The sequence below is a fragment of the Pleurodeles waltl genome, chromosome 4_1 (genome assembly GCF_031143425.1).
Source record: "Pleurodeles waltl isolate 20211129_DDA chromosome 4_1, aPleWal1.hap1.20221129, whole genome shotgun sequence".
NCBI classification, from domain to species: Eukaryota; Metazoa; Chordata; class Amphibia; order Caudata; family Salamandridae; genus Pleurodeles; species Pleurodeles waltl.
In genome coordinates, this window is record NC_090442.1 from 588,646,677 (window position 1) to 588,659,575 (window position 12,899).

The 12,899-nt window shown below is 43.8% G+C and overlaps 1 protein-coding gene across 1 annotated transcript in view; it reads right to left on the bottom strand.

Moving 5' to 3' along the window:
* WASHC4 (WASH complex subunit 4) overlaps positions 1 to 12,899 on the bottom strand; it is a 923,504-nt gene that overhangs the window by 655,445 nt on the left and 255,160 nt on the right. Inside the window, exons 11-13 of the mRNA XM_069228973.1 lie at positions 8,537 to 8,660; positions 8,113 to 8,240; positions 7,717 to 7,877 (exon numbers count right to left, since the gene is read on the bottom strand). Of these exons, the coding sequence (XP_069085074.1) occupies positions 7,717 to 7,877; positions 8,113 to 8,240; positions 8,537 to 8,660 (413 nt within the window). The remainder of the gene's footprint in view (positions 1 to 7,716; positions 7,878 to 8,112; positions 8,241 to 8,536; positions 8,661 to 12,899) is intronic.

Genomic DNA, 12,899 nt, shown 5'->3' on the forward strand with positions numbered 1-12,899 from the left:
ATTTCCAGGATTGCAGCTGCTCAGTTGGACATTCTGAAGAAGAAAGGAGCAGCAGAATGGAGACAGAAGTACAGGAAAAGGAATAAATATATCTGTCAAAAAGCCAAAAAAGGGAATCCCAGACAAAAGGACACCAAGCATAGTGAAAAGGCAGAGGAGAACGTGTAGGACTCAAAGGCTCATTTCAAGATTGAGTAAGTAGCAGGAATGACCACTAAACAGAAAAAGAGCAGGATGCAAAAAAAAAGTCCTTTAGGGAAATGGAGATGGGCAAGAGTGCATTTAGGCAGCATGGCTGAGATCACAATAGCGTGACAGACTCCCCAGGAGCATCTGACCACAGTTCTGACTGATAAATTTATGAAGACTCGGAACGGACATTAAAATGCCCATGACCAAGTATATACGAAGTAGAAATTCAATTAGAGGGCGACCTACTGAGCACTATAAAAGTGTTTTTGGTATGAAAGACCTACAACATCACCATAAAGAAGAATAATTACCCTCCACCTTTCATCAGCGATACACCCAAGAGGAGACAGTAATTTGATGTGCTCACTGCCACAGTACCTCACCAACTTAGGGACAAAATATTAATGAAAACGAGACTGAGGACATGCTCCTGCACTGCATAAAAACTAAACGAGATGGGTTAAGGACTTTACCTCACATGTGATTCTTCTCTAGAGTGAGACACAGGTTCAAGTGTCAGATATATTAAAGCCAGAAGCCACACATTATTTAAATGCTGTCCTATCAAGATTGCAATAATAGCAGTAGTGCCTAGTCAATCAATGGCGAGGACCCCTCTGAAAGAACCGCCTACAAGGCAGCCCTCAACAACTACTACTACCACCACCGTGTCAAGGCAGCAAAAAGAGCAGCAATCATTGCATGCATCAACACTGCAGCCAACAACACAAAAGAACTCTTCAGAATCATCAAGCAATTCTACAACCTCATAGGCACAGAGATCACCATCCACCCATCTCAGGAACTCTGCTACACCCTCCCAGTCTACTTCCACAGCATGATCACCAACATATACAACAATTTTGACACCCAAACCTCCACCTCCAGCCTAGACAACATCTCTCAAGCACCAAACACCAGCCACACTATAACCTACTGATCCCCAATTACCACACAGACCACCACAGCCCATCATGCCAATCCATCCACTCCGGGGCACCCACCGAACTCTGCCCCCACAGGCTTTTCAACCTTAGAGCCAACACTATTAGCACAGAACAAACCCGCATCCTCAACCCCTCCATCTCCACAGCAATCTTCCTGGACGAATGGAAGCACACAGAGGTAAGATTCCTCCTGAAAAAAAACCTCAGCTGATTCCAGTGACCTCAAAAACTACAGACCGATCTCCCTGCTCCCCTTCCCAGCCAAAGTGCTAGAGTAAGCCGTCAACCAAGAGCTCACCAACTACCTTGAATGAAACCACATTCTCAACACCTCACAATCATGATTCCGGGCCAACCACACCACAGGGACTGCACTGATCGCCAGCATAGATGTTATCAGGGCCCTCCCCGACTGAGGAGAGTCAGCAGCTCTGAACCTTCTGGACCTCTCCACAGCATTTGCTACAGTCTCCCACCTCACTTTCCTCAACAGACACCACAACATAGGCATTCAAAAAAACTCCCTTAAGTGGGTCGCCTCTTTCCTTTCAGGCCGCACACAAAGCATCCGCCTTTCTCCCTTCACTGCTACACCCAAGAACCTATGGCATACCCCAAGGATACTCCCTCAGTCCAACCCTGTTAAACATCTACATGACCTCCTCCCCCCCCCCCCCCCCCCAGACATTGTCAGATCCTATGGACTCAATATAGTCTTGTATGCCGACAACACTCAACTAATCCTCTCTTTAACCGAAGACCCCCACAACACCAAAGCCAACTTCTGCAACGCCATGATCAACATAGCAACATGGATGAAAAACAGCTGCCTCAAACTAAACAGACAAAACGGAAGTCCTGATCTTTAGGAAGAGCACGTCTGTATGGGACCACAGCTAGTGGCCAGCAGAACTTGGACCAACGCCCTTTCCATCAGACCATGCAGTAAACTTCAGCATCATCCTCAACTGTCAACTATCCATGAACTGACAAGTAAACCCAGTTGCCGCCTTCTGCTTCTACATTCTCCAAATGCTCTGCAGAATCTTCATATGGATCAGTACTAATACCAGAAAGAAAGTAACTTATGCCCTGGCCACTGGCCACCTCGACTATGGCAACACTCTCTACACCGGAGTATCCTTCCAGCTACTTAAAAGACTTCAGCCTCTACAGAACACCACAGTCAGAACTTATCCTCAACCTCCCCAAGCGCTCAAGCATCACCCCACACCTCAGGAACTTCCACTGGCTCTCTGCCCAGAAAAGACACCGATTCAAAATCCTCACAGTCGCATACAAGGCTCTGTACAACCTATGGCTGTCCTACATCAACCACTGACTGAGCTTCTATGTCTCAGCAAGACATCTATGCTCTGCCTCGGTAAAACAAACACACACACACACACACACACACACACACACACACACACACACACACACACACACACACACACACACACACACACACACACACACACACACACACACACACACACACACACACACACACACACACACACACACACACACACACACACACACACACACACACACACACACACACACACACACACACACACACACACACACACACACACACACACACACACACACACACACACACACACACACACACACACACGGCAGAGGCTGCTACTTCTCCTACAGAGCAGCCAAGGCCTGGAACAGCATGCCCATCCACCACCGAACAGCTCCCTCACTGGCGGACCTCAGAAACTCAAGACATGGCTTTTCAACGGCAACACAGCACCCTCAGCGCACAGATACCCTTAAGGGTGATAGTGCTGCCCTTTACAAATGCTATGATAGATTGATTGACTGATTGAACAATGGACATAGGAATAGGTTCAAGAGATCACACCATCCCGGCTCATGATGCAGAAATACACACCTGCTTATTCTGTATTTCAGAAAGTTTACCTAAATGAAGATTCCATGATGTTACAGACACACTTAAACTTTAGGTAGCTCTACTCCACAATTAGCTGTAATTCAGGCCCTCCTGTTAGACCTTCAGAAAGCTGATACGTTGGATCCCACACTTTAAGAATCCGCTTTCTGCAAACAATACAAACTAATTGGCGCATAATCAGATCAATAGATTTAAACTATAAAGCCTAAACAGCTTTAGGGAAGATTACCATTCTCCCGCACAAGCCACCATTGGTCAACATACATCATACTACAGCACAAAAAAGTGAACAGATTCATGTTAAGGTGAACTGTACAGCTGACCAAGGTGCAAGAACAGCTACAAGGTGGTCACTGTGACTCAATCTAGGATCTTTGCAGGTATTATGATAGCAACATTTAAAATCAAGACACCATCTAAATAATTCCCAAATAAATGGCCAGAAAGGCTTACTCAGAATAACATCCCAATGGATATTATCTCAGGGAAAGGCTTGTCCAAATGAGGCTGTCAGATGGGACCTGATAAAGGCAGTACACAAGGAAATGACATCTTCCATGCCAGCATTAAAGCTATACCATCACTGCAGTACCAGTGACCGTATTTGCCTATAGTAAATCGAAATGTGTTCAACGGTGTACTGTCTGCCCACTATCAAATCTGTTATGGTACGGTATTGGCTCGACCTTTTGATATGAGCCACCGTGATCAAATCGGACCTTTGCCAATATCAATTAAATATATAATGATTGCAACTGGTTCATGGCATCAGTTCAAGTGTGTGAGGCCAATAAAGACTGTCAGTGTTCAAAAGGTCATAAAGGATTTGCTGTGTCTAGTAGCAAAGGCAACTGTATGATCTTTCATTCAGACTATGACCAGAGTTTGCGACAAAAGAATTTGATGATCCTATGTCTTCGCTAGGATTCTGCCTACAGTCTGCCAATGAGAGAAGGAAGCAGTCCCAATCCTTTTGGAACCTCCAAGGCAGAGCTGCACAGGTCAGAGTGATTTTTTAAATGTTTTATGTATGCATGTGTATGTATGAATATTTGTGAGGAAGTAAGTGCCCATGTGCGTTACGCCCGCCACACTCCCTGGTAAAATTACCGACTGCCACTGTTTTAAACAATGGAGCATACTAGAATACTTATTGTTGGTGGTTTTTAGTGGTGCAGGTCATTAAACAAACATCTGTTCCCTTTCAGTGGATGGCCCTTTAACTAAGCCTTAACTGCTAAAGTATCAGACTGGCATGTTATAATAACCTATATCAGGTCAAAAGAGCACTTACTAACTTGCGGCGGGGTGTATTACAAAATCACACACCATGTGATATTTTGTTTAGTGTTTCTGTGTCTGGCCCAAATCTCCTACTTCTTGGAATGGTGAATAACAATCTGATTCACGTGTTGATCAAATGCCTGCAGACAGTTCAACAAAAAAGAGTTACTTTTTTCTCTGAACTCCACCTCTGAAACTAAATATGCGTGTGGATGACTTCCAGAACTGGGAGAATAAGTCCAAGAGATCATATCAAGAAGTATCATGTGGTTGAATCTGTTCATTCTCTCCCCGTTCCCCAATACCCGCTGATGCTAAAGTGCCTCCAGATTAGTCCTGTATGAGCGCTCCCTATTTTGGAGTTACCCCAGCAAGAGAACAGACAAGTTGAGATCATCTCCCCAGATTGAGGAATAGGGGGGCAGTTGAGTCTCGAGCTTTACCGTTGCTGAATCCTGATTTAGTGCCAGCCACCACCTTCCTCACCACGGCAAGAAATTGGATCACTGATTTAGGAATTTGATCCAGAAGATGGGAGGTCCATCGTTCTTCCTTTGTTCCAGACAGCCTGATGTCTAAAACTATATTTCATTCTACATTTGATCTGCTACAGCGCGGTCATCAATCCTGTCACTGACTGCTATGCTGATCACAGTGATTAAAATGATGCTCGGGCACTATCTGAATATCTATCACTCACTCCTTGGATGGAAGATCTGCAGCCCCATGTATTCTGTCACTGTGCGACCAGAAGCTTTCATTTGGTTAACTCATTAAATACCCACTGATATAATCTTTGGGTATACGCTCTTTTACAATACTTTGGGACCAAGAGAAATAGTTCAAATGCTGCAAGTTCTGGATGACACTGTCACACCAGCTCCTTTTGCTAACCACTAGGCCAGTGATACAGTCAAGCAGCTTTCAAATGCCCTACCCACGTAGTGTTAATTACCAATGATGATACTTCGCTCGATGCTGAGAAGTGGGGAAGGATTGCTGCCATCAAAATAGCCACCATAGCATTCACTATTTGAGTGGTCAGCCTGAGCTTTATAATTTGACACAATGGGAATACTTTTGGAACAGGCACAGAGTTTGGCTGAAGCCTTTCCACAAAAATAGACTGATGGCCCAGCATGCAGCAGATGTATGGCCTGGCATACATCAAAAACGGTAGGGCCGTACTCTGGCACAGTCCAGCCACTGAGGAAAGCAGTTTCTGGCAGCAGCAGGATATTGCTCTTGCTCAGCCCACTCAGAGGTACAGGGGTGAACGTATCTACTGAAACAGAGGCATACTGCAATAGTTACTCTACAACAGAGGCAGCAGCTTGTTTGCTTGACAAAGAAGATGCGTAACCAGTGAAGGAGACTGTCAGCGGGAGTGCTGGTTGTCCCAATAACATGCAAAGAACGCTTCTAGAAATCTACAATATGACATATCCCAGTGAGTGTTATTTAAAACGTATTACTCAGATAAGGTCAAGAGCAGCAAATCAACTGACCACATTAGGATACAATACTCGGATATCATTACTTGTTCATCTGTGCAATTAATTACTTATATGTTGGTTCTTTGCCATATCCAGGAATAGTAACTATTACAACCAACACTAAAATATTTTTACAGAATCAAAATAAGCGTAATAGCACGTATGTGAAGAAGCACATTATTTCATATGAGTCATGCAAATAGTGTTTTCCCATCACCAAGAATGAGTGTTTGCTTAGCTTTTGGAAAACTGTATTAAAGGGAAAAAGTCCACCATTTTATAAATAGTCATTGTAGGTATCAGTTGTGTTTTGTTATGTACGTCTCCGGTGTACTGCCTGTATTTTTGGTAGTTCTTGTGATTTTACACTCCTTGCTTAAACCAGAAAAAAGTGGGGTAGGTAGGGTTTATTCTAATGTGAAGGCTTGGCGGCAGATATGCTTTATTCAATGGGTCTCACACTGGACACATACAACTCACCCCATTTGCCCCTTCAGGGAATTTTCTTTGGAGATTTGAGTCATGGGCCATCAGGGTCCCGATCTAGTTGATTTGAGCCATGGGCCAACAGGTTACTGATCCGGTGTGGAGGTTGCAGTCATAGTAGGCACCGGTTCACAGTGGCCTAATTTGTTTGAATAAGGCTCGAGATCACGTGGGTGTGTCAAATCAACTGGATTAAAACACTGCTGGCCCACGGCTCAAATCTACAAAAAAGATTCCCTGATATGAGTCAAGGAGAAAGGAGTCTGCGAGAACTTGCCAAATTTAAACAGAAGTTATGACTTTAGCGAAGCACTGCTTAGATATACATTACCACCCCCATCCTGGAGAGGCACTGGAATCATTAAGGGTCGAAATACGCCGACAACCCTGTAGGGGGGCAATTTGGGTCGACTTTCAGTATCCGGTGGGAGACCAAATGAATACAGCATCTCTATTGCCAAGCCTTCGTATTAGGACCTACCCTTTCTTCTGGTTTAAGCAAAGAGTGTACCAACACAAGAACTAACAAAGATAAGGATAGTACACTGGAGTTGCACATAAAAACAGACTGGTACTTAGATGGACGATCAATGAAATGGTGAACATTTTCCTTTCAAAATGATTTGCCAAAAAATAAGCAAAATCTCATTCTTGGGTGATGGAAAAACACAACTTGTACGACATATTTGATGAAATAATTAGCTTTTTCACATACGTGTTGGTATGATTATTTTGATTTCTGTATAAGTATTTTTGTGTCTATTTTTGCTGTAAATGTTACTGCTCCTGTATATGGTGAGGAATCAACATATTCATAATTCACTGCACAGATAAATACATAATGATGTCAGCTGATTGTATCCCAATGTGGTCAATTGATTTGCTGCTTTTGATCTTCGATGAATAACACATTCTGTGCCACACTTTCTGGGGTATGTCTTATAGTTGATTTTTATGATTCATACATATTCATATATTTCTTTTACACTACCAACGGGTGCAGCACCTATAATGCCAGACAATGGGACATGTATATCAATACCGAACGACCATCATGCAGTTTAAGGACGTGCTCACTGGATGATAATGTTTCTGCATGAGTGCTTTTATGTATGGTAACTCTGCACATACTGTATGAAGGCCAGCCTTTGTTACATGGCTTTACACTACAAACATACAACGACAGAGCAATTTTATCAATGCTTGTTGAATGATTCTGCTTTTAATATATGATTCTAATTCTCGAATTAAAAAAATATACACCAGAAGTTCGCTGAATGGTGTAAAACATTTTGTACTATAACAGTTATGAAGAATGAACAATCTTGATGAAAACATTGTTAAAAAAATCATACACCTGATTTAAAAAACGTACTTGAGGAGTGACTGAGACTTCTGCTGCAAAAAACTCTCCCTGTGTGCCTTAATTGTTTGGAAGCTTTTCCTGTCCAAAAGCTTGGCGGCATCTGGCATCTTCTGTACCAGAAACTGATCAGCAAACCAAATCACGTTAGCTGTTAATGTAATAGCAGGTACCTGCAATATATGTAAAGAACAGAGATAATTCTATCAAACTTTGTCTGAAGGGTCTGCAAACATTGGCATACTTTAATGATCAAAAATATGAAGCTGAGCAACACATTTGAAAAGCTAACAATCTGCAGGCGCTACAGGTATCCAGCAACTTAAATCTGTCCAAAATAAAGTAGTGATGAGAACCAAAAGAGGCACTGACTTGCGAGATTGCAGAACAGCTGAAAGAAAGCCTCACCTTCTTGCAGATTTCCAAAAGGGACTTGTAAAATTTCTTATCCACTGTACGAAAGATATGAAAGTGCAGCACGTAGAGGCTGCAGAGCCCCACATATCGTTCCCTCTGGTCAATTTCAGAGGGCTCACCTTGGAAAACAAATGCGAAACACAAAATAATACCCACATTTTAGAAAGAATCATGGAACTCAAAAAGTACTTCAAAATATTACAATTCAAAATACAATTATTAACGGACAAATCAATGTAAATTTAAATTAGTAAAATAAATATAAATAATTAAATATATCCATTATTGACAATAGTACATTACACAACAGTGAGATGTTTGAGAAAAATAGTAGAAAACAAAGTACTCCGTGTTAATATAAAAAATACTTCTTAATCAGAAAGGTTTTCAGATAAAGGAACAGAAAGGCATTTACCAAGTTTTACTTCAACGTTGGCAAAAATTGTGCGTATAGTGTGTGCAAATTCTTCAGCAAAAGGCCCGTTTTTGGACACCGATACTCCACCATTACTGGAATCAAACTGTTGCTCTATACACCCCTGGAATACAAGAGTAAAATTAACAGAAATGCAGAATCCAAATTCCGCTGAGAAGGCATTACCATTTCTATTGCAGAAAGAATGTACACAAAACTGTTAGGTATTGTTGAACAATGATCAAATACACAGAGGTAAAGATGAGCATCAGTTCAAGCGTCCCTTGTTTGGTCAAGTGGGTTCATACATTTCCCAGTCACTCGGAACCCCTTCTCAAATCCACCCACCACTTTCCTCATCCACTTCAGCATGCACAGCTTACTTCTATTCTGCACCGTAAACGCACAGTTGAGTCTTAAAAGAAAAGCTGATCCCATGTGTTCTCAGAAGAAGCTGCCAAATATTCAAGAATTTGTCTCAGGAGAAGCTGACACACATTTAAGAATTAACCATCAGATTCGCTCTCAAGCCCTGCAAGTCTCTAAATTGGCAACATGTCCAACAGTTTCAAGTATTACCTATCAAATGAGGGCCCAATCTGCTTCTTCTAGTGCCTGGTAATAACAAGTTTTGCAATAATTAAAAGTCGCTAAATTCACTTCCAATAACCTGTGTCATGCCTAGGACCAATAAGCTGCAGCTTCAGTGACATGGAACCCCCAGTCAGTTTGACTGCTGACAGAACTTCTTTCTAGAATGTCAGCAGTTTCGAACATGGCTACCAGATATTTAATGCAGACACAAGTTTCCACTTACTGCCTCCAAAATTCTCCAGAGGTGGCAGGAAACAGCAATATGAAGTTATCCACTGTTAAGTACCATTCTTACATCACCTTGTAGCCTATTTGCCTTTGCTAAATGGGTCTGCTGTCATGATTTGGTGGGAACGGGGGGAGTATCCGATTTCTAATCCTCTGGTGCAAGTACTTTGTTCACTGAATCAACGCGAATTAGAAATCCAGTTGGACGACGACTCATACACAACCTACTAAACCAACTGTGTGGGTTGTGTTTTCTAGTCATGATTAGGTCCTCTAGATGAGTTCGGAAACACAGTGGAACTTCAAATCATCTTTAATCAATTAATAAGACACTCAAAAGAACACTCAGAAACGCCAGGTAAAACCTTAAAATGTTTCTTTTCTGAAGCTTTCAGAGTTCTAGTTACCTTAGGGCACGAGTTATAGTTACTTGAGAAAACTCTAACAGGTGGATTTCTATGGTTTTGTACGTTTAAAATGTGAGCCTAAGTATAACGTCCCTTTATTTTTTTAAGTGAATTTCTATTTTTTCAAATTCTATTTCCTAACTATAATAATGTCCCTGTAACCTTTGTTTTTTTCAATGATTTTCTATGTTTTTTTAACGTAAAGTAATTTTCATTAGTATACGTTAATCCAACTACCACCGCGCACAGTCTTGGGCCGTGCCCAGAGGTTGCCCCAGGGCCTGCATCCAAACCCTATAACCACCCAACCCCACGCTGGCTGTAGGGCCTCTGGCCAACACCCTATAACTACCCAAACCTGTGCCATGCACGGCCTTTGGCTGTGTGCAGCAGGATTAGCCAAGAGGGCCTGGCCTGCGGCAAGGGCCTCCAGCCAACCCACTATAACCACCCAACACTGCACTGAGAGAAGCCTTCGGCCATGTGTGGTGTAGGTTGGCCATAGCCAACTCCCCATAACCACCCAACCACCACCAAGCACTGCCAAAGGGTCTGTCTCTTTGGGGGTGAGAATAGGTGTGAGAGGGTGTCTGTAGGTGTGAGAGTGTCTGAGTGGGTCTTTGAGTGGGTGCATAAGTGTCTGAGTGGGTTTGTGAGTGAGTACGCGAGGGTCTGAGTGGCCCTGTGAGTGGATATGTGATGGTCTGAATGGGTCTGCATGTGGATGCGTCAGAGCTTTAGTGGGTCTGTGAGTGGGTGCGTAAGGGTCTGAGGGAATGTGTGAGTGGGTGTGTGAGTGCCTGTGTGGGCTTGCTAGTGGGTGTCTGAGTGGCTTTGTCAGAAGCTGTCTGAGTTTTCCTATGAGACAGTTAGTGTAGGAATGAGTCTGTCAATGTTGTTTTTAAGAAAAAGTTTCACCGATCTTCGCGAAATTGTTGTGACGTTACACGGAGGGGGTGCCACGCTGAGAGTCGCAATGTATTTGTGAATATCTCTCACAGTGAAAAAAAAATTTTTTAAAGGCATAATTTGACCTTCAAAGGCCCCTACATCACACCCCTGTGGTCAGAGTACCTACCCCCTGACCACACTTATCAAATTTATTTTCAGCCACGGGGAAAGTGTTCTGTAACATAAAACGGCAGCAGCAGCTTTCTGCTCAGGTTGCGGCCATTTAATCACAGCATTCTTGTTGGCACGCGCGTTAGCAAATTCACCAAGATCGCAGCAAAAACACTGTGATGGATCCACAGCACCAGATATACAATTGCATTTTCCCATTAGTATCTCAAAAACTACTGAACGGATTTACACCAAATAACCAGAAGCACAACTTGCGGAACAAAATCTAGCTTTCTGCCTAATTTGGTGTAATTCCGTTCAGCAGTTTGGGCTGTAGTCGTGTTCAAAACTCCTATTGGAATTAAAATGAGAAACGCATGTTTTTTTACCCCACCCCCCCTTTTTTTTTTTTTAACTCAACCACCCACTTCACCGATCACCCAGAAACTTCCCATGTGGAACAAGAATCACAAGCACACTTTTTTTTTTTAAATCTTGAGAAGATTCATCAATCAGTGTCAAAGATATAGGCAAGTCAAAAAGGGCTTTTTCTATGGAAATATGGTCCTAACTATAACTACCTATTGGTGATGGCTAGTAGGTAATATATATATAATATAAATAAATCTTTGCCTGTAATATTATATGAAACAATGCACAACATAGTGCATAAAATACTCACACATTATTAATATATATGTGCATTGATAAACTGAAATAAGCGAGGCAAGGAACTATTTGTATAACTAATGCAACATGGTACAAAAAGCAAAGTAAAAGAAAAGAAAAAGAAGAAAAAAGGGAGCACAAACTGTCCTTTTCGTCATGCTGCTTTAGAAAAGCAGGAACACCTCCTTCATTTATATGGGAGACACGGCTTGAACTTAGTCCACTTTTTCCCAATTGGTGATGTGGTCATGTAGTCTCCAGAATTATCAAGAGCTTTTCTTTTTCCCCATTTAGGATGAGGCACTTGTGTTCGTTCTTTGCGTTTTGTTTTGTACCATATGATGAGTGAGATGGGAGATGGGCATATGCATTTGCACCCACCTCAAGTGCATCCTGCTCAACACCCGCTCCGTCCACAGACACGCCATCGAACTCTGGAACCTCCTAGACGCCACCGCCCCGGACGTTGCCTTCCTCACGGAGACCTGGATGAACGCCTCTTCAGCTCCCGACATCGCCATCGCTATCCCAGAGGGCTACAAGATCGTCCGGAGGGACCGAAACGCCAACCAGATGGGAGGAGGCATCGCCATCATCCACAGAAACACCATCCGGATCACGACCAGCACCGACATCACCCTGACCAGCGCCGAACACCTGCACTTCCAGATCCACACCAACCCGAACACCACCCTCAGAGGCACCCTGATCTACCGACCCCCTGGTCCACGCACGCAATTCAGCGAGGACATCGCCGACTTCGTCAGCCCGCATGCCCTCCCCTCCGCTGACTACATCCTCCTGGGAGACCTCAACTACCATCTGGAGAACAACAACGACCACAACACCAGCACCCTGCTCGACAACCTCGCCAACCTGGGACTCAAGCAACTGGTGTCCACCCCCACCCACCTCGCCGGACACACACTCGACGCCGTCTTCTCATCCAGCACAGACATCCTCTTCAGCCACGCCACAGAGCTTCAATGGACGGACCACAGCTGCGTCCACTTCACCTTCAAGAGAACGACGACCCACCAACACCAGCAACAAGCCGCCCACAGAAGCTGGAACAAGATCACAGCAGACCAGCTCGCCACCTCCCTGAGCCAGCACCCTCCTGCCAGCTCAGCGAACCCCAGCCAGGCCGCCGACAACCTCACGAAGTGGATCAGCAACTGCGCGGACGAGCTCGCCCCGCTGAGGACCCCGCCTAGCAGACCCGGCAGCAAGAAGGCCCCATGGTTCACCGACGAACTCAAGTGCTCCAAGAAGAACCTCCGAGCCCTCGAGAAAGTCTGGAAAAGGGAACCAACACCAGACAACAGGACCTCCTACAAACTTGCCACCCGGAAACACCACCAGCTGATCCGCGCCGCCAAGAAAACAGCATTCAAGGACCG